The sequence below is a fragment of the Phascolarctos cinereus genome, unplaced genomic scaffold (assembly GCF_003287225.1).
Source record: "Phascolarctos cinereus isolate Bilbo 61053 unplaced genomic scaffold, phaCin_HiC Scaffold_5;HRSCAF=322, whole genome shotgun sequence".
NCBI lineage: Eukaryota > Metazoa > Chordata > Mammalia > Diprotodontia > Phascolarctidae > Phascolarctos > Phascolarctos cinereus.
Window position 1 is genome coordinate 255,245,520 of NW_027555958.1, and position 22,392 is coordinate 255,267,911.

General features: G+C 42.2%; 1 protein-coding gene across 1 annotated transcript in view; it reads right to left on the minus strand.

Annotated features, from left to right (window-relative positions):
* Positions 1-9,697: 9,697 nt before the first annotated feature.
* The window catches only part of NTN1 (netrin 1), a 394,170-nt gene continuing 381,475 nt past the window's right edge, over positions 9,698-22,392 (minus strand). Inside the window, 2 exon segments of the mRNA XM_020966510.2 lie at positions 9,698-16,378; positions 16,380-16,483. Of these exon segments, the coding sequence (XP_020822169.1) occupies positions 16,154-16,378; positions 16,380-16,483 (329 nt within the window). The 3' untranslated portion in view covers positions 9,698-16,153.

Sequence of the window (22,392 nt, forward strand, 5' to 3'; positions counted from 1 at the left end):
ATTCCACTTGCTGAATTCTAATTTTGAAGGAATTATTTTCTTCAGTGAGCTTTTATACCAAGCAAGATGGTAAGGCAAGAATTCTCCTGAACTCTCCCAAGTTCACCACTAAACAATTGTAAAACAATGCCTCAAAATGAATTCTGGAGCAGCAGAGCCAACAAAAGAACAAGTGAAACAGTTTTCCAGCCCAAGACAACTTAGAATGTCAGCAGCAGGAAAGATCTGTCTCAACAGGGCAAAGGAGAACACAGAACACAGGAGAGCGCAGGTGTTATTTGCAGCAAACCATAACTATGAGGCCCCATAGCTGGTCAGTGACAAGGCTCTGTAGCCCTGATGCAGGCCAGTGACAAGGGCCCATGTCCCTGATGCACATCAGTGGCAAGATACTCACTACAAGAAACGTGGTAGAGTGCTCCCTCCACCCCAGGACCAGAGCCCAACTTTAACATGAAGTTAAAAGTAAAGAATCAGGCTGGAAAAATGAGCAAAAAACAAAAAAAAAAGAACCTGACCATAGAAGGTTATGATGATGACAGGGATGATCAAAACACAAACTCAGGAGAAGACAACAATGTCAAAATGCCTACATGCAATGAAAAAAATGCCTACTTGCAAAGCCTCAAAGAAAAATGTGAATTGGTCTCAGGACCAAAAAGAACTCCTGGAAGAGCTCAAAAAGGATTTTAAAACTCAAATAAGAGAAGTAGTGGAAAAATTGGGAAAAGAAATGAGAGCAAAGCAAGGGAATCATTAAAAAAAAATAAGAGATTCAACAGCTTAGTAAAGGAAGCACAAAATAGGAAAAAGATGTACAAAAATTAACTGAAAGAAAACAACTTAAAAAGTAGAATTGGCCAAATGGAAAAGGAGCTATAAAATTTATGCTCACTGAAGAAAATAATTCTTTAAAAATTAGAATTGGGCAAGTGGAAGCTAATGATGTCTTCATGGGGCATCAAGAAACAATAAAACAAAATCCAAAAAAATGAAGAAAAAGAAAATGTGAAATATATCATTGGAAAAACAACTGGCTTGGAAGTAGATTGAGGAGAGATAATTTAAGAATTATTGGACTGTCTGAAAGCCAGGATAAAAAAAAAAAAGAACCTAGACATAATTTTTCAAGAAATTATCAAGAAAAACTGCTCATATCCTAGAACCAGCAGGTAAAGTAGAAATCGAAAGAATCCACTGCTCACCTCCTGAAAGATATCCCAAAATGAAAACTCCCAGGAATATTATAGCCAAATTCCAGAGCTCCCAGACCAAGAAGAAAATGCCACAAGCAGACAGAAAGAAACAATTCAAATATTTTGGAGCCACAGTCAGGATAACACAGGATTTATCAACTTCTACGTTGGGGGGGGGGGTCTTGTAATATGATATTCTGGAAGGGAAAGGACCTAGGATTACAACCAAGAATCACCTTCAGGACTGAAAAAAAAACAACATTCAGTGAAATAGAGGACTTTTAAGCATTCCTGATGAAAGAGGTGAACAGAAAATTTGGTTTTCACATGCTAGATTCAAGGAAAGCATTAAAAGGTAAACAGAAAAGAGAACCAATAAGGGATTCAGTAAGGTTGAACTATTTACATTCATACAGGAGTAGATGATACTTCTAACTCTTAAGAACTTTTCCACTCAGGGTAGTTAGAAGTATACATTGACAGAGGATGCAGGTGTGAGTTGACTATGATGGGATGATATCCAAAAAAGCAAAATTAAAGGGTGAGAAAGAGGATTGCCCTTGGAGAAGAGTAAGGAAAAGACAGAATGGGGTAAATTATCTCACTTGAAGAGGTACAAAAGAGCTGTTATAGTGGAGGGAAAGATTGGGGGAGGGGGACAGGCAATGCTTGAACCTTACACTTCTCAGAATTGGATCAAAGAAGGAATAACATACACACCCAGTTGGGTATAGAAATCTATCTTCCCCATAGGGAAGTAGGAGAGGAAGGGTTCTGTAGAAGGGAGGGTGGATTGGTGGAGGAAGTGGTGCAAAGCTAAACACTTGTGAGGAGGGATAGGGTGAAAGGAGGGAGAGAAAGAAGGATAAATGGGGAAAATTAGATGGAGGGAAATACACAGGTAGTAATCATAATTGTGAATGGAAATGGGATAAACTCATACATAAAGTGGAAGCAGATGGCAGAGTGGATTAAAAACCAAAATCCTGCATTATGTTGTTTATGAACTTTTGTGCCTCCTTTTCTATTTGTCCAATTCTACTTTTTAAAGAATTCTTCGCTTCAGTAAATCTTTAAAAAAAAAAATTGTATGTCTTTTCCCATTTGGCCAATTCTACTTTTTAAAGAGTTCAGTGAATTTTTGTGCCTCTTTTACCATGTGGCTTATTCTGTTTTTTAAGATGTTATTTTCTTCTTGCATCACGCTTACTTCTTTTCCCAATTTTATTTCTACATCTCTTATTTGATTTTTAAAATCCTTTTTGAGCTCTTCTGTGAGGTTTTTTTTTGGGGGGGGTTGACTGAGACCAATTCACATTTTTCTTTTAGGATTTGCATGTAGCTGTTTTGACATTTTTGTCCTCTTCTGAATTTGTTTTGATTGTCCCTGTCACCATAGTAACTTTTTATGGTCAAGTTGCATTGTTGTTGCTTGCTCATTTTTCTGGCCTATTTCTTGACTTTTAATTTTATGTTAAAGTTGGGCTCTGTTCCTGGGATGGAGGGGGCAGTATCTGAAGCTTCAGGTTTTTTGTTTTGTTGTTTTCACATCTATTTTGGAGACTCTGTAGGTTTTTCATTCTTCCAAAGTGATCTAAGGAGAGGTGTAGTCACTGCTTTCCTCACCTGTACTCTAGTTGATGAATAATCAGAAGCACCATTTTCTGCCCTAGAACTGACCTGGATCTCTGCTTCCCAGGGGCCAGGAGGTCTTGTGTGCTGTGGTGCTTCTCCTTACCCTAGGTCTGCAACCTGGAACCACATGTGGGCAGTACAACAGTCCTGCACCCAGTGCCAGCAAAGGGTCTCTTGTAATCTCCTGACCATTGTCTAATAACTCCCTTACTGTCTGTTGGCTGACAGCTCCAGAAGTAGCCCTGTAGATTTGGTTGCCTCCAGGGCCTGTTTCTGGCCTCCACTGTGGTTGGGGACCTTGCTGCTGGTTTTTGCTGGGGCACAGGGCTTCAGTGCTGGTTTGCACTGGGGTCAGGGCCTTAGTGCTGGCTTGCTAGGTGACATGTGCTGGATTATGGCTGTCCTCTTACCTCAGTGAGACAGACCTTTCTTGCTGACTTAAGTCATCTTTGGCTGGAATGTCATTTTACCTAGCCTTTTTATTGGTTTTGCTATTTCAGAATTCATTTTCAGGCATTATTTTAAAGTTGTTTGGAGGGGAATTTGGGAGAGGTCAGTTGAGTCCGTGCCTTTCCTCTGTCATCTTAGCTCCACTTCTCCAAATGACTTCTCTAGTGATCTGAAACATTCTTTCATATTGTTATTGGTAGCTTGGATCTATTCTTAGGCAGGTAGGTTTTGGATATTTGTTTTGTTTTGTTTTGGTTTTTTACTTGAAATCAGGAAGCCTTGAGTTTTAATCCTGTCTCAGACACATGTAAGCTGTATTGTCCAAGTCAGGGCACTTAACCTTTTAGCCTCACTTTCCTTATCTCTAAAATGGGGATAATAATAGCACCTAACTTGCAGGGTTGGTGTGAAGATCAAACATGTAAAACCCTTTGCAAACCTTAAAGCATTCTGTATAAATGCTAGCTAGTATTATTATTCACTAGAAATCTTCCTGTTCATAGCTTTTGACCATTTATCTTTTGGGGAATGTCTTTTTTCCTTATGATTCTGAATCAGTTTGTTATATAATTTTGGAAATGAGTCCTTTGCCAGAGAAACTTGCTTCAAATATTTTCCAAGTTAGCTGATTCTCTTCTAATTATAAATTCATTACTTCTTTGTACAAAAACTGTTCAATTTTGTATAATCAAAATTGCTCATTTTATCTTTTGTTATCTTCTCTCCCATCAGCAAATATTATTCTCAGTCATTGATTTGATCCAAGTCACTAATAAAAATGTTAAACAGCACTGGGCCCAGAACAGATTCCCAGGGCCAGTCCACTGGAGACCTCCTTCTGTGGTCTTGTTAGTGAACCATTAACAAATTATATTTGAGTCTAGCAGTCCTTCCAGTTCTGAATCCATCTGAATATACGATTATCTCAACCATATGTTGTCATCTTCACAGGAATAGTAAGAGATACTTTATCAGTTTAGATATCTGAACATTTAGATGGTTTAGTATCTATATAAATTATATCCACAGATTTCTCTTTTAGTAATTTAGTAATCCTGAGAAATAAGGAATTGAGGTTAGCCTGCTACACCATCTGGTGACTCATATTTAACTTGCAGTCCACTAGAACCGCCAGATCTTCTTGATGAAAGGCATGTTATCTCAATGTATAACTACTTCTCTTTCTAGATGTTCACCCACCACCTCTCAAATAAAATGAAAACTGTCCACAACCATGTAAAAATGCTCCAAATCACTGATAACGAGAAATGCAAATTAAAATAACACCAAGGTATCCCTCACACCCATTACATTTGCAGACATGTTAAAAGAAGAGAATAGTCAGGGTTGAATGGGCTGTGAAGCTGGGCACATTCTTGGTGGATCTATGACTGACCAACTGTTCTGGAAACCAACTGAGAGTTATGCAAGAAGCGTTATTAAACTGCTTATATATATTAAGCTGGAACTGGGCATGTATTCCAAGGAGCTGAGAGATAGAAACGTCTCACATTTGCCAAAATACGTAGGAAGGTTCTATGGAAATATGGTAGCAAAAAAACAAACATAAGAAGACAAAAGTGGGTAGAGCACCAGCCCTGGAATCAGGAGGACCTGAGTTCAAATTTGGCCTCAGACACATAGTACTTCCTAGCTGTGTGACTCCAGGCAAGTCACTTAACCCTAATTGCCTCAAAAAAAAAAGACAAAAACAAAACAAAGAGTAAACAAAGTAAGTGTCTTATCAATTGGAGAATGACTAAGTTAACGATGGTCCATCAATGTTATGGCATATTATTGTGCTTAAAAAAAAAAGGCAAATGCGATGAAGCCAGAAAAAACATGGTTATTGATACAGAGCTAAGAACACAAAACTTGCAAAATAACGTAAGCAGTGATCATATTAATATAAATGAAAGCAATACTAAACGGCAACTAAGGATGCAATGCAATGACAAGTATTGGTCCTAGATAATGAAACCCGTCTCCCTCCTCTCATTTGGGCCCAACTTATTTTGAATATCATATATTGACAGACTGGTTTCTGTTGGTTAGTTTTATTAATAATTTTTCTTTATTACAAGGAAGGGTGGGCAGAGGGTAGGGTGTTTATTGGAAAATTATTCTGGTGTAAAAAACAAAAGGCATCAATACAACTTTCAAAAGATGAAAAGAGTAAAGTGCCTTTATTCATCAAATACTGTTTTATAATTGGCTTTGCTGAAGTTTCAAACATATTCACTCTTTAAAAAGGAATAGGCCATACACAGTAGCAGCCACATTGTGCAATGACTAATATTGACAGACTTAACCCTTCTCAGCAATGCAAGGATCTAAGACATCTCCAAATGCCTCAATGGAAAATGCTATCCACATCCAAAGAAAGAACTATGGAGTTTGAATGCAGATCAAAGCATATTATTTCTTTTTTTTTTCTTCTGTTGTGTTTTGTTTCCTCTTTCTGGTGGTTCCTCCTATTGGTTCTAATTCTTACTTACAACATCACTAATGTGAAAATATGATTAATAGGAATGTATATGTATAGCCTATATCAGATTGTGTGCCGTCTTGTGGAGGGAGGGGGAGAAAAATTTAAAACTCAGAAGCTTATGGAAGTGATTGTTGATAAATCAAAATAAATTTATCAAAATAAATTAAAAAGTTCAAAAAAAGGAATACATATGTATGTATGTATCTCTAATCAACGTTCCGTCTTCCATCTCCCTTTTCACAGGCTGTCCCCCATATATAGAATGCTCCCTCTTCTCTCCTCTTCCTTTTAGAATGCCTGCTTTCCTTCAAAGTTAAGCTCAAGCTCCACTTTCTTCTACATGAGGCTTTCCTCTGATTCCTCCAGCAGCTGCTGCCTTCCCCTATTGATTGCCTTTTACCTATATTATATATATGTATGTATATATATATATATATATATATATATATATATATATATATATATACATATATATATATACACACACACTTATTTACAATATGTTCTCTCTCTGCAATAGAATGTAAGGTCCTTGAGGGCCAGGACTGTTTTGTTCATGTATTTGTATCGCCAGCACCTGATACAGGGCCTGTCATAAATGCTTACTGATTGACCAGTTATTGATTATCTCACCAACCAGACTATGAGATCATTGAGGGGTATACAAAGATGTATAAGAAGGATAAATTTATCTTACACAACTTTATATCTCTCAGTATTTGAATTGGTTTTGTTATAGCAAGTTTATTAATAGAACCAATTAATTCATCATTTATTAAGAACCTACTATTATGTCTGTTTTCAGAGGTTAAGCTAGCTAAGTGCAGGAAGTTTCATTATTAGAAAGTTGGCTATAAGATGGTGTATTTTTTCAGTCACAGGAACTAAGGAAAATTACACACTGAGGTTTCGTGAAGCAGGGCGAACGAGTTGCTATCTGCACTAGTGGAGGACTACACTAATGAAATCACGTGGATTCTTGACATATCTGGCAAGGGACTGTGCTAGCTACTGGACATATGAACATAAAACATAGATCTTCCTTTCAAGCTAACAACACCATAGGGGGAAAAAGATATAAATAACTATAGTATAAAGGAGAATGTGATAAATGTAAAGACAACCAGATGTGAGAATTTTGAGTAGAGAGAGCCCTATTTTACTTGAGGAAGTGCAAACTTCACAGAAAAGGTGGTACCTTGGTCTTGAAGGAAGAAAGGATTTATACTTTCATAATTGGAAGGAACCTTAGTGGCTTCCTAGTCCAACCTATACGTCAAAGGAATTCCCCACTAGAACATAACCAACAGGTCCAGCTTCAGTTTGAAGAACTCCATGAGAGGAACCCCACGAGTCCATTCCACTTTTGGATATCTCTAATTGTTAGAGCTTGTAAATTGTTCCTTACACCAAGCCTAAATTTGGCTCTACTACCCAAGGGGCCCAATTTTGCCTTCTGGATTCAGACACAGTAAGTTTCATTCCCTTTCCACATGAAAATCTTTCATACGCTTGAAGACAGCTGCCATGTCCTTCCTGAGGCTTCCTTTGGCTGAGCAATCCTAAGTTTGAAAAACTGATCCTTATATGATGTGGACAGATGGAAGTGGGTAGTTGGGAGGGAGCAAGTCCTTTCTGAGCCCGGGGAAAGCCTGAGAAATGACTGAAACAGAATAGTCCAGTTTTGCTAGAAGTTACATGAAAAGGCATAGGTTAGAGCCTGACTATGGAGAACCTTGTATGTCAAGACCAGGCAACTTTATTCAGTAGACAAGGGGGGGCCACTGAAGCTCTTTGTTTTGTTTTTAGTAAAGAAATGCCATGATCAGAATAGGAAGATTAAAGTGTTATGGATGTTGGGTTGGAAAGCAACTATTACAGGTCCTTGGCCAGGATGATTGCAGTAGAGGAGAGGTCAGAGATAAATAGATTCCTAAGGTCTATTAAGTTGACAAGACTTGGCTGCCCTGTGAGTAAAATGTTAAAGATGCCTCCAAGCCTCTGTTACAGGGAGAATGAGGGAGGCAAGTGCAAGATAAATACTTGTATCATTTTAAGAAGGCATTTCTCTTTGCTCATATGATTGGTTTTCCCTGAGGTAGAACCACACTCCCATCAGCAAGAGTGGATTATAAACTTTAGAGGGCCTGGGTTTCCAAGCCAGATTTAGATGAGTGCTGTTTGCTGTGTACCATGAGCCCTTGGAGACCACAGCTGATCTTTGGTGGACCCCTCTAGCATTCAGGCAGTACTATTATTTTTTTCATTAAGTGCTTGTATAATTTCCTAAGGTGGCTGGCACCAGGACTGACTGTTGTGTTTCCCAAGGAGAAATCTGCTTTCATAGAAAAAAAGATGAATATAAGCAATCCGTTCCTTGAGTACTAGTCATGATCTCAAATAATTTAGATTAGAGGTTAGAGTCAAGCTATCAAGTTTTGATCAGTATCAAGCAATTGCAAACCTCTTAAAAGATTTAAAAACTACATATAGCCAAAATAAGAAATACAGCCTTGGAAACCTGAAATTTTGGGGAACTGACTTTACCTTTAGTTTATTGAACAAACTTGCAGGTTTGGCTTTCAGATAGCCTGCTTGCTTGATGGAAGATTTGTAGTTTGTAATGACTTTAACAGAAAGATTTAGGACGGTGATATCAAACTCAGGTAGAAATGGGGACTGCTAAACTGTGCATAGAGATCCTTATAAGCCACATATTGACTTAGTTTTAAAATGTAATTTTATCTATATTCTATTGTATTTTTATTAAATATTTCCTATTTACATTTTAATCTGGTCCAGGCACACTTGGGAGTTGCCGCACTTGGGTCTCATGTTTGACACCTCTGGTTTAGGATACTTTGAAACCAGCTGTATACCTCTCCAAGGAATATGGCCTGATGCTCTTCAGTCTTACACTGGCAGAAAATGAGGAATGAGTTCCCTGACTTGTTTCACCTTTTACCAGCAGAGAAGGGTGCCTGTTCATGGCATGGCTGACCTGTGCTATGGACTTATGGCTCTCTAGGTCTTTGGAAGGGTCAACTGAATCTGAATTGCAGGAGGCTCCAAGGTCATGCCCATTTGCTGAGACTTGTGTTAGAACAGCTGGATACAGAAATTACAGCTTCCTAGTAAGGATTAGCCCTAGCTTTGCATGGCAGCACAATGTGTTCTTAATGATTGAATTGTTTATTTAATCAATAAATCACAACCATGTGGGGTTTAAATACAGCCTCTTGTGCAGAAATACAGTGAGCTCAGCTCCTGGTGCATTTGTTTCCTTACCAGTACTTGCTCCTCTGAGCAAGCTTCTTAAAAAGCATATTTTAAAAGGTTTTTGGTCATTTCTTGTGAATTTTGAATTGACTTTGAAAAAGATTCATTTATTAGTTCAAAGGTAAACACATTTCCAAAGTCTCATGGGGAAATGAAAGGTTCTTCTCCCATCTTCTGTTGCATAGAGTGCTGCTCTCTTTGTCCTGCACCTTCTGAACACCAGCTTCATGTGTGTGTGTGTGTGTGTGTGTGTGTGTGTGTGTGTTTTAAAAAGGGGATTAGGTTGCATTCAACACTGTTTGAAAAGAGAACTGAAATGTGAACTGTTCCAACCCCTACTACCTACCCAATCTCTAGCCTGCAGCAGTATGGCCATGTCTCAGGCTGAAACCAAACTGCCCCAGACTAGAGCAGAGATGAGCAAAGAAGTTATTATCCTGATCCCATGTGTGGAAAAAGCAAGCCTCTGCTTTGTGGGTCTTGTGGAAAAAACAGTGTCAGTATACCGCTTTGGAGTAAGAAGCCAGTGTCCCCTAAGTGCCCAGTAGCTTGTCACATCTCCCCTTCCCAACACTCTCCCTTCCCCATGCCCATACCCAGACAAGTGAGCTTGAATCAGGCTACCAATAAAGATCCAAGGACAGGGCAGTGTACAAGAGTTTATTCAACTGCTCTCGAATTTAGTTCTACCAAGTCGGGGCCCACATTACAAGCTCCATCTGGTTCCATTGCAGCTCTAACAACAACAACAACAACAAAAATCAAAACTTAAAAAAAATAAGAAAATCCACAACTTTTCCCATGTCATTAAATATATTCATATATAATAACCATAATATATTAGTATGCATTGGAAAGGAACATTGACCCAAACAGTATGCCATGGTCACAGCTATACATTTACAATTCCAAACAGAAATCAGACATAGAAAGGGATCCACGTGGAAGGAAGATAGGGTAAGTAGCACATCCAGGATCATGGGGCAGGGGAGAACTTCAATCACAAAACGAGCTGGGTTTTTTTTGGGGGGGAAGGGCACAGAGGAACCCCACTAACATTGAAATTCTCCTGTGGTTTGTGCACATCTGTTGCTTGCAGGAATGTGTAGGTACTTTAGCCCTCTGAATATATTCCTGCGTGTTTGGCCTCCTCATTGAGGAACTAAAGGCCTTCATTTTACTTACACAACTTCCATGCCTCACCATGTTCTGCAGCGTTTCAGAGACACGATTTTCTAACACTTGTTTCAGCCATGAAGTCAAAGTCTCTTCTGGGCTGTCATTAGCCATTCTAACTGATGTGCCACATCTGGGGAAAAGTCTTGACCCTGTTTTACACAGGTTGAAACTGAACCTGATGACAACACAGGGCATTATGGGCTGGCTCCCAGTCATCTTCTCTTTATTCTGACTTTGACAAACCCTACCCCCTCCATCCCATTACAACCAGTTCTGAAAGCTTTCTTAGCCTAGTACCAGGGAAACTGAAGTGCCTCTCAGTGCCCTCTGCTCAGTAGGGAAAATGATGCTCTGCCTTTTTCCCAGGTAGTGTCTTCATCTTCCACCAAACATCTGGTAGTTAAGTGGATGGGCATTTTAGAAGGGCTTTTTCTTTAACCCAGATTGGAGCAAGTCTGAGAAAAGTCCCTGGTGTCCACCTTGCCAGACACCCCCTTTCCAAAGCAACCCCCTCCTAATTCCTAGTGTTACTACTTTTAACTAATGTAGGGGGGCTCATTAGTTGGCCAAAGGGTCCAGACCACCCACTGAGCTCCCACTGGGTAAGAAAAAGTACAACTGGGGATTTTTCTTTTAAGACTAGTCTCAAGACTTTTTCTTTAAATACCTATGATAACATTTCTGGTTAATAAACTCTCCAAAACCTAGTTCAATTTTACATATCATCCTAAGTATACAAACAGGAGCACCTCAATTTTTATTTCCTTCTCTTTCCCAGAAGCCGAATGACAGGCTGTCCCAAGGGCAGGTGGGATCATCACTATTACTGCCTAGTTTTTCCTCTGTCCTGGTGGCTGGAACCAGAAGGATCTTGTGGTTTGATTCATTTACATTCAGGAAAGGTGGGGGTAAGAGAACACATTCACTCTGAAAATCAAATTGAAGGACTGCAGCAGTGGCCAGCAAAACTTAGCTGAGCCTGTCAAATCTGGCAGCATGTCTACAACTGCAGAAATAGGTAGCAACAGGACTGAACCAAACTAACCACAGGGAAGATGACTCTGGGTCTCTGGAGTACTCAAACCATATTCCCTGGGCATGAAGCTGAAAAAAGGGAAGGCAAATTATTATCAGGAAGAGAATAGGATAACCAGGCCCAGGAGACGCCAGGTGAAGGTCATGAGGATGCTGAGCAGGGCTGGTCGAGGTTTGAGAGTGGAATTGGTTACAGAATGTCAGAATTGGAAGGATCCTGCCCCCTCATTTTACAGATGAGGAAACTGAGGCCCAAAGAGGTTAAGTGACTTTAACCACAACTAGTTGGTGAAAGCCACAACAGCATGCTGGTCACTGGTTCTGGGCAGAAATAGCTAAGCATGGGGGCCTGAGAATTTCATGCCTTCCTGGGTATTCAGGAGGCTGTGACCCAAAGAAGGGGCAGCTCAGATGCATACAGTTGGTTCTAGCTTCACAAAACCCCGTATCAGTTTGAGAAAACAAAGGACCAGAGGAACAGGAGTTTGGGAGGATCTGGGCTGGTTCCCTAAAGGGAACTGTCAAGACTGTATTTTTTCTTCCTGCAGTAAACTCCTAGCAGAAACTTACCTGATCCCTGTTTACAGCTCAGTATCCCCTGCACGCTTCTGGTAGGTCTCAGAGCTTAAGCAATAGCTACTGAGTTCCAGAGTCTTCAGGGAGAATGGGCTAACTCCTCCAGCCTGTGATCTTTGCTCTCCTGGCATAAGAAAGCCTGCAGTCTGCTGCAAGCCCTAAGGAGTGAACTTGTCTCCTCCAATCAGAAGAAGTCTGATTAAAGGTCATCTAGTCCTGCCTCCCAGGCCGTGCCAGAATCTCCTCCACAACATAGCTGTCCAGCCTTTGTTTGGAACTCTGGCCTTATAGCCTCAGGTCACCTGCTAGTCTTCAATGGGGGAGTTCAACAAACTCACAGCTTCTACAGTCATCCACACAAAGGACCTTAAAGAAAGTCGAGACCCATTGGGCAAGAACTTGGAGAGGACAGGGGAGAGCACACAGGTAAGTTTCTCATGTTGAAGAGAAAAACTAAAATGTTTGTAGGGAGCTTAGAAGCTGCCCAATGAAGTTAAGAACAATTTTCTCGTGTGTCTTAGCACACATTCTCCTATTCACTGATTCAAAGGCATTCTTGGATAAAGGAATTTCAGTCCTCCACCGCATTTGTTCATTTCTTCACTAGCGGGGTCCTTCATTTATTCCTGAGCTCTGACCAGCCAGCGATACCTCCTGCATGCCTTCACGTCCCTTCTTCCCCCACATCTCAGCCCTTCCAACTCTGCTGGGGAGCAAATATGTCCCAGGGCTCATCTGGTCAGAGGCAAGGATCTGCCTCAGTCAATTTGGGCAGGGATAGTAGAAAGAAATATCCTTCCCTGGATGACCAAGGTATGGAGCTCCAGACCTCAGGAAGCTTCTTAACAGGGATATAGGATCAGATACACTTGATCCTTAAGCCCTGTGGTGATGATTGTTAGGAAATATCTGTCCTGTTACCCTTTCCAATTCAGACCCTCTTGGAAGACTCCCAGGATGGGGACCCTATTAAACTGAATCTACACACAACCATTCAAGCTAATGGCTAATGTCACTCACTGTACTACCAGGGGAGCTTACTGTAGGAGAGTCAGACTTGGGGGGCTGGGTGGTCATGGAAACACAGTCTCCTCCATGAGAAATAGGTAAAGAGAAGGCAAGTCAATTGACCCCAAGTGCCAACATCTTCCTTGGTATTATTCCTGGGCAAGGGACATGGTTGAGGCATGCCAAGCATACCAAGCAACTCAAATATTGGACAAATAAGGATCTAAAAAAAAAATCTCAATGGGACAGAACACTGGGCTACATTTAATGAGATGAAAAAGGGGAAAATGTAACATCCTACATTTGGGCTCAAGAAATCAATTTCATAAGTATAAGGCTAGTTCATCTGAAAAAAAAATTACTTAGGGAGTTTTAATGAATTGTAAAATCAGCAAGAGTCCACAATGTGAAAAGTCTTGGGTTACACTGAGAGGCACAGTATCCAGGACCTGGGAATGGAGAGCTCCCCTCTAGTCTACCTTGGTCAGGCCACAGCTGGACTACTGGATTCAGTTCTGACACACTTTAATTAGACCATTCATGAACTAGAGAGTGTCCAGTGAAGGGGCAACCAGGATGGTGAAGAAACTTGAGATCGTGTCACCTCAAGATCAATTGACAGAAATGGGGATGTTTAGTGTAGAGAAAAGTTTTGGAAGGAATACAATAGCCGTTTTCAAGTATTTGCAAGTCTCTCATGTGGAAGAGGGATCAGATAGTTGTTCTGCGTGATCCCAGAGAGCAGAACTAGGAAAAACAGGAGGAAGTTGCAAAGAAACAAATGCAGTTTGACAGAGGAAAAACTTCCTAACAATTAGCACTATCCAGAAATGGGAGGCCAGCAAAGGCTGGATGACCTCTAGTCAGATATGCTATAAAGAAGACTGAGATCCCTTACAACTCGGAGATTCTATGAGTTGGGAAATGACCTTGAGAGAACTGGTCCTGAAATACAAGAAAGGGAGTAACAAGACAGCCTTACATCAGGTCCCTGCCTAGCATTTCTGATCCAGGAGTGGCCAAGCACACATTTTGGTGGCAGGGAATTCATGGTAAAATTTGGAGATGCCTGAGAGAACGGGGGGGGGGGGGGGGAAGGCCCTGTAGAAGACTCTCCAAAACAGGAAGAATTCAAGTTTCGCTGGGACAGTGTGACTCAGTGACAGTCCTCCTTGTTGAACAGGTTTCTCAGAGAAAAATGGGACCACCCTAAAGGCAGATGAATGATTTCAAGGGGAAGGTGGTATCCAGTCCCATGAGGCAGGGGGGGTGTCCCTGTGCTCAGCTCCACAGGGGCCAGCCTAGGTTGGAAGGGGTCCATGGGCAGCTATAGGGCTATGAGCCCAGGGGCTTTGAAATATGTTAGACAGGAGATGCACAGCAGGCTTCCTTGGCCCTAATCTCTTGGTTCTTGGCCAGGCTAGTAGCCTCCATGAGGCTCTGGCACATGCCAAAAGGAAATATAACCTGAGGGCAGAGCTAGAGGAAGTAGGCATTATTTCAGTGAAGCCTTCCCAGCAGCTTCAATGGTGAGGGAAGGAGGAGGGAAGAGAATGACATGTAAAACCTAGCCTTCACCTCTAGGGTCGGTTCTGTAGGCCTCCCTAGTCATTCTGGCTTAGAACAAATCATCTTCCCCAGGGCCAGGGGCCCACTGACTCCCCACCCTTCATTCCACTTGCTCTCCAGGCACTTTCCAGTTGCAGTGCATTCTGGGAACTGATGTCATTACATAAATAATGTCACTGCTATAAAACTAGGCAGCAATGCTCCCTGCCCCCTCCCCTCCTGGAAAATGTTATAAAAGGGGCTGGTTCCAAGTTTCCAAAGAGGAAACGATCTGGGAGGTTTTGACTTTGACTCCTCCTGGTCCAGGCCTCCTCTCTTTGAGATGGAACCAGCATAGGCCGCCCACCCAACTCGGGGCCTCTCTGAAGTGATCATCTAAGACTCCTGGGAACAGGGCACCATGCATAGCCCAGACCCTTCCTGAACATTGGCACAGTGAGCTGTGAGCTGAGCTTCTTTGATAGGGACACTTGCTTGCTCCAAGACCCACACAACTTTACCTGACTCTATAGTAGGTGCTTAATCAATGCATGTCAATTGATTTAACCTCCCATTCCCTTTAGGGACAAGTGGGACAAAGTAGGTCATCAGGGACAGAGATAAGGGCCACCTTGCTTCCTCAATCTTGGAAGGGCCATATTCTGGGGCAGCCCACGGTGATATGGATAAAAAGGGGAGGACCAAATACAATCCTGCCACAGAGAGGCAGAGGGATCTGGAAACAATGTCAGGGGAAATGGAGTAGGTAGAGGGAGGACTCTGGCATGCTAATACCCTGCATTGTTACTCTTAAGGAACCCAGCCCACCATTGGTTAAATCACCTAGATTGTTAGTTGGAGAATTCACAGCTATCCTAATTCTGTTCATACCACAGTTCACTTCATTGCCAACACCAAGATTTTAATGATACATTTGAATTCAAGTAACACGAAAGTGTTCTTCCCAAATCTTGTAAAGATTCAGACAGAACCCTTTACATGCTCCTTACCTAGGCCAGGTCTGCAAAATGAACAGCACACACTCAGTGACTTCTTTCTGATAATAATACTTAGTACTTGGAAAGGAAGCACTTTTGATCTCTAAACAGCCCCATGAGGTAGGTAAATAGCATCCTCATTTTACCAAGTGAAAACCGAGGCCCATTAAGGAAAGGTCGCCTGCCCATACCTCTCCTGCATGGTCTGTCCTCTTTGACTGAATTCTCATCCAATATCAGGCCCTTTGGGACTGAGGGAGGGGGTGTGGAAAGGCTGTAGCAGCAGCAGCAGCAGCAGCTGCAGAAGCCCTGGGCTTGACTGCAGGCCTATACATCCTGTTCCTGTATGTGTGGGCTTTGGAACCAGCAGCTTTTGCAGGTTTCCACAATTATGGATATATGTGGCTTTCTTCCCCTTCACCTACAGGGGGTGCTAGCTAGGAGGGGATGCTGCCATTTGAGGTCTTCGGCTAGGCCCCAACTTCCCATGGCCGCTTGCTTTTGCGTTCAGTGGCGTCTGTCCCAGTAGTAGGAGGGCGCTCCCAGCCCCGTCTTTCCCACCCCCTCACCTTCTCCCCAGCCCCAGCCCTACCCCAGCCCCAGCCCCATGACAAAGTGAAATCCACCACCATCCCCATTCCAATTCTGTCTGCTCCAAGGTCTACACAAAGCAGCCGCACACTCCATCGCTCAATCATTCTCTTGCATGCATTCTCTCTTTCACGCCCTCTTGGCACTGGAGCTCAGGCTGCTCCTCACTAGGCCTTCTTACACTTCCCCTTCTTCTCCCGCTGTTGGAACTTCCGAAGCCGCCGTGCCCACGTGTCCCTCCACTGGATCACCAGGCTGGTTTTATCAGCCACGATGCCATTCTGATCGGGAGAGTCCTCATCATTTCCAAGCAGTAGGTATTTCTTCAAGGCTTTGATTTTAGGGCACTTACAAGCCACGTCCCTTGAGCGGATCCACAAGCTTTGGTCCCCCCCTCCGGATCCGGCTGGTGCCTTGTTTGTATACGGAGATGATGTTGACAGTGAATTTCCACCAGTCCCCAGCTTTATCAGCCTTCAAAATGTGGATCTGGACAGCTGGAAGAAACCAACAAAAAACAGCATTAAGGGGGTTGGGAATCCCTGCAGCAAAAATGCTACCTTCAGAGACAAGCAAAAGTGAACAGCCACCAGGGCATGAGTTGGGGGCTCGGTACAACGAGGGGCATTTTCAGTATCATTTGTTCTAAATGTACTTTACTGGGGGCCAAAAAAATCCCACTGCCTGTGGAACCTTTGTATTTATTTTAGGGTGAATCGAGACCAATGTGTCATGGGAAAGGCCCAATGTTTCTGGTAGATAACATCAAAGGGTGAAATTATTATTATTATTATTAGTTTTATTATTTTGCTTTTTGGTGGGGCAATTGGGGTTAAATCTCTTGCCCAGGGTCACACAGCTGGTGTCAAGTGTCTGAGGCCGCATTTGAATTCAGGTCCTCCTGACTCCAAGGGCAGAGTTCTATCCACTGTGCCACCTAGCTGCCTCAAACAGCCAAATTATTAAACACAATAGGGGATTCATCTTGCCTAGGGTGAATAAATACTGTGTCCCAAATTTGGTCCTTCACCCTCCCCATCAAACCTACACATGCATGAAAACATACTGGGGAGAGGCTACTATTGCCTTATTGCTGGGACAAATGATTCAGGGGGTGGGAAAGCAGGGGAGCGGGGAGAAAAGATACTTCAGTTCTTTCACTTAAGCTTCCTGGGCTGAGAGAGAAGAAAGGTTCCATATCATGGACTTGATGAATCTCAAGCTACGGTTTAGTTGGGTCCCAAAGCAGCCTCTAGCTTCTCCCTACACATTAGTCCAGAGCAATTTTCCTCAAATACTGCTTTTCACATGTTAGTTAGGCGGTGCCGTGTATAGTATAGGCCTGCAGTCAGGAAGATCCTAATTCCAGTTCTCCCTCAGACTCTTACCCTCTGGGCATCAGTTTCCCCATCTGTAAAATGGGCATAACAACACAGGGTCGTTGGAAGAATCAAATGAGATAATAATTATAATATGCTTAGCACAGTGCCTAGCACATGGGAGGTACTATATAAATATTATTTTGTCACCGCTGTGCCCCAAGTCCTTTTACAGCTCTATAGTGCCCATTTGACATTTTTTTGGGGGGAAAGGGTCAGTTCTTGTGACTTTATGGGATTCCTATGGTGGAAATTCTCTCTACCAATGCAGATTAAGCAACTGATCCTAGTTGGGTCCTCCAAGGTCAAAAAGAACAACCCTAATCTCTTTTTTGATTAACCATGATTGATTAATAATATCCTTTCCTTGGGGATCTTCATGACCACTAGCATGTTCCCCCAGAGAAAGTATATAAACTGCTTTCGCTGGCATTGAAGGGGCTCCAGTTTGGGCCAACAGAGTATACAGACAGTTTGAGGGCCCATCCCAAAGAACTTTGGCTCATACCCAGTTTCCCCAGGGAACACCAGAATTTGGCTTGTATCTAGGTCTGCAAAACAAGAATAAAAGAATTTTCTGCTTCTGTGCAAACCCTCAAGCCATCAAAGCACTGATCGTAGCATCTGAGTGGTAGAGTGGACAGGGTGCTGTGCTGGGAAGCAGGAAGACCCGAGTTCAAATCCAGACTCAGGCAACAGCTATGTGACCCTGGGCAAGTTGTATAACTTCTCTCTGACTCACTTTCCTCATTTGTAAAAATGTAGGCAATACTACTACATGCCTCATCATTTGTCAGCATCAAATGAGATAACATATGCAAAGCACTTTATAAACCTTAAATCCTTCTATGTTAGCTGTTATGCAATGTGAGAATTAGTGCTTCTATTTTATAAGGAAACTGAGGCTCAGAAAGATATGACAAGCTTAGGACGTAGCTGATGTATCAGAGCTGTGATTCAAACCCAGGTCTCCCGACTCAAAGTTTAGTACTCTTTTTTTAGCACTTGATAACCTCCTTAGCCCTAAGAACCACATATTCCACAGGGCCTGAGAAAGGCTGGAGGTAGTTTAGAGGTAATCTAGTCCAAACTCATTTTATAGTTTAGAGAATCTACAACAGGCCCAGAGAGACCAAGATGACCCAAGGAAAGTTAAGTGGATTGTAAGAGAACATCTTGGTGTCTTTGATGAATTTAGACCACTTGGCTGAGAGGAGCTGCATCCTCAGATACTGAATATACTGGTGAATGTGACTGTTACACTACAAACAGGGATATCAAAAAGACTGTGGACAACAGGAGTGACCCTACAGGACCTCAAGAGGGCAAATGTTTCAGTTCTCAAAAAAGAAAAAAGGATGGAATTTCTAAAGTATGGGCCAAAGAGCTTTACTTTGATTCCCAGAAACTTTTTAGAAAATACTATTAGAGAACTTTTTTTTCACTTTTTTCAAATTTTATTTCTAGTTTATGGAATAAAACAAGCATTTCCATAACATAGTACAATAAAAAAAGATGATTGCAGGTGAACTGCAAATCTACTATGCACAATGTGATACGCAAAATTATCTTGTATATTTCCTTTTTTTTTTCTTCTCTCCCCCTATACCCTAGAGATAGCTTCCATTAGACTCAAATAGGTATATATAGACATATATGTAAAATTATTCTCTACATACTTCTATTTATCAGTTCTTTCTCTAGATACAGATAGTATCTTTCTTCATATGTCCTTGATAGTTAATTTGGGTATTTATGACATTTAAAATAACTTCATTTGCTCAAAGTCATTCTTAAAACAATATTGCTGTTACTGTATACGATGTTTTCTTGGTTCTGTTCATTTTGCTCTTCATTATTTTGTGCAGGTGCTTCCATATTTTTCTAAAATCATCGAGCTCCTCCTTTCTTATAGCAGTATTCCATCACAATCATATACTGCAACTTGTTCAACCATTCCCCAGTTGATGGGCATCCCTGCAATTTCCAGTTCTCTGCTACCACAAAGAGAGCTGCTATAAACATTTTAACTGTTTAGTGAATGTCTAGAAAAAGAAGCAATTAAAACAACTCAACATGACTTTTTCATAAAGACCAGGTCATGTCAGGCTAACCTGATTTCCTATCTTGGCAGGGTTATTAAACTACTAGAGATCAGAGATTTTAGTAAAGCATTTGATAATCTCTCACGTTAATCTTATGGGAAAGATGGAGGCTAGATGGTAGTACAATTCAAAACTGACTGACTGGCTGAACTCATGTCAAATAAGCAGGAAGTCTCCAGTGGAATGCCCTAGGGATCTGTTCTGGACCCTGTGTTCTGTAATATTTTTATCAATGACCATACAGAGATGGTATAGATGGCATCCTGGTTGAATCTGCAAATGACACAAATCAGGAAGGGATAGATTCAGACATCTTGAAAGGGTATAACATGGAGCCAAATCTAATAAGATGAAATTCAATAAGGATAAATGGCTAGGTTTTATACTTGGAGTTAAAAAAATGACTTCACCAGTACAAGGTAGGGAAGACATAGTTAGCAATACTGTCTGAAAAAGATCTGGTGATTTTAGTGAACTGAAGGCTCAGTATAAGTCAACAGTTCGGTAGGGCAGCAAAAAAGCTAACACAATCTAAGACTACGTTAAAAAGGGTCAAGCTTTCAGGAATAAGGAGGTGAAAGTCCCACCTATCCTCGGTCCTGGTCAGAACATATGTGGAAGATTGTGCTCAGTTTGAGGCAACACATTTCAGAAAGGACAGTGAAAAGCAAGGGAGCATCCAGAAGAGGGCATCCAGAGGTGAAGGACCTCCGAGATGTTGTTTTTCAGCTGTTTTTCAGTCATGTCTGACTCTTCATGACCCCATTTGGGGTTTTCTTGGCAAAGACACTGTAGTGGTTTGCTATTTCCTTCTGCCGCTCACTTTGCAGACAGGATACCGAAGCAAAGAGGGTGAAATGGCTTGCCCAGGGTCACATATCTGGTAAGTGTCTGAGGCCAGATTTGAACTCAGGAAGCTGAGTCGTCCTGACTTCAGGTTCAATACTCTATCCACTAGTTGAAGGAACTGGGTCTAAGCCTGAAGCATGATCACTGTCTTCAAGTATTTGAAAGACGGTCATGCTGAAGACCCATTAGACTTACTCTGTTTTGCTCCAGAAGGCATGACCAGGAGTATGGAGTATTAAGCTGCAAAGAGGCAGAGGCTGAACAGCAGGTATTTTGCACTGCAGATCCTCTTTTGGGCACGGGCTGGTCTAGACAGCCATTAAGGTGGCTAAATCTAAGCCTAAAACTCTTTGATTCTTTAGGGGACTTGTTTAAAGTCACACAGGTGAGGAAGCAGCAGAACTGGGATTTAAATTTCTGAGTCCAAATGCAGCATTCTTTCCATTACACCGCTGCCTCAGGAATCGAAAGGGAACAAAAGGGATAGAGAGGCAAAAGAGGGAAGAGAAGGAAACTGGAGAAAAGGAAGAAGGCAAAAAGGAGGAAGAGCAGGTAGCAGGAGGAGGTGCCTGGTCTCTAGTCTGCCCTCGCTGCAGCACAGATACCCTGGGCCATCCTAGGCCTTTCTGGCTGCACCAAGTACTGAGCCTGGTGTTTTTCCCTTTTACTTTCAAAGAAGCCTCTCAGCTCTCCACAGTACGCATATTCTTGACTCAGCTCTAGCCTGTGGGTGGTGCTTCCTGTTGCCTGGAGCTGGCAGGAGTTGCCTCAGGGTAGCTTGGCTCTGCGCCTAGCTCTTCATTTTCATGCGCCCATAAAACACAAGGGTTTGATCCATCACCCACAGTCTGGAAGTGAACCCCATTGCTACTTGCTACCTCACCTAGTTGTCGCATGGACTAAATGAGATGGTGTATGTGAAATTCATAGAACTGGGAGCTATAATTATTAGTTGGGGTTTTGGAATCTCCTTGTGAGGTGGAGAATGGGTGAGGATGTGGCCTTTGTGTCCTCAGATTACAGATAGAGAAAATGAGGTTGAATCAAACCTCAAGAAGATTCAAAATTCAAAATCAACTATCCAAATGAGGATTCAAATATTTTCAAGGTGCCTTCTTCCCCATCCCCATTTTTTTCAGCTAAGAATACTAAAGTGAGAGGTGGTAAGTCACCATATCATATACCAAATTGGTCATACATCAGTTGGTCATATACCAAATCTGAAACAAATTTGTAGGTAGACTGGAGATCTACAGAGGAAGGACTGCCTTTTTCCTTGGGCTTCTACTGTCTCCCAGGTCACTGGGCCTGGTGTCCCATTTGACTTTGACATTTGGGGGTCTGGCCCCTGAACCTGTATGGTCCTGGTCCTAGTCAAAGATGGGCAGGGTATAGCTAGGTCCAAGGGAGAAATGAAGGCTGACTCATCATCCTGGTGGTAAGAGAGATGTCTGCTTTTTTCCAAATTTTCCTTTCAGATGTTCCTGGGCATCCCGAACTTTGCACTCCATCCTGAGGGCTCCAAAGAACGGCTGCCATGGCAACCGTTTCCATGTTTTCGTCACTAAGAGACTCAACACTCAGCATGAACTCTGAGGGGGAGGAGAAAAAAACTTCCAGTACAGAGAAGTGAATGAGCTCTGTTTTTGACTGTGGAGACCCAGGTCACCATGGCAACTGAATGCCCCAAACCTCACCAATGGGGAGACATAGGATGATGTCTCCCCACTGGCACCCTCAGTTTTCCTGAGCCACAGTTTCCTCAGGCCTAACTGAACCAGAATGTAGAATGAGTCACCTTCAGGAAGTTGTGTTTCCCTCAAGACCTCCTGTGCTTCCTGGCATTCCCTGGGGGCAATGAGGGTGGGGTGTTGTGGGGAGAAAACATGCAACTTGTTCCTTTAGCATAGTTCTAACTGAAGGATGCAGCTGCAGGCTGGTTTAGCCTCAGCTGTCACTGCTTTGGGCCATGCTTGACATTCACATGATCTAGAGTTGGAAGTGACTTACACTCTCATTTGACAGATGAGGAAACTGAGGCCCAGAAAAGGGAAATAATTTGCCTGAGATTAC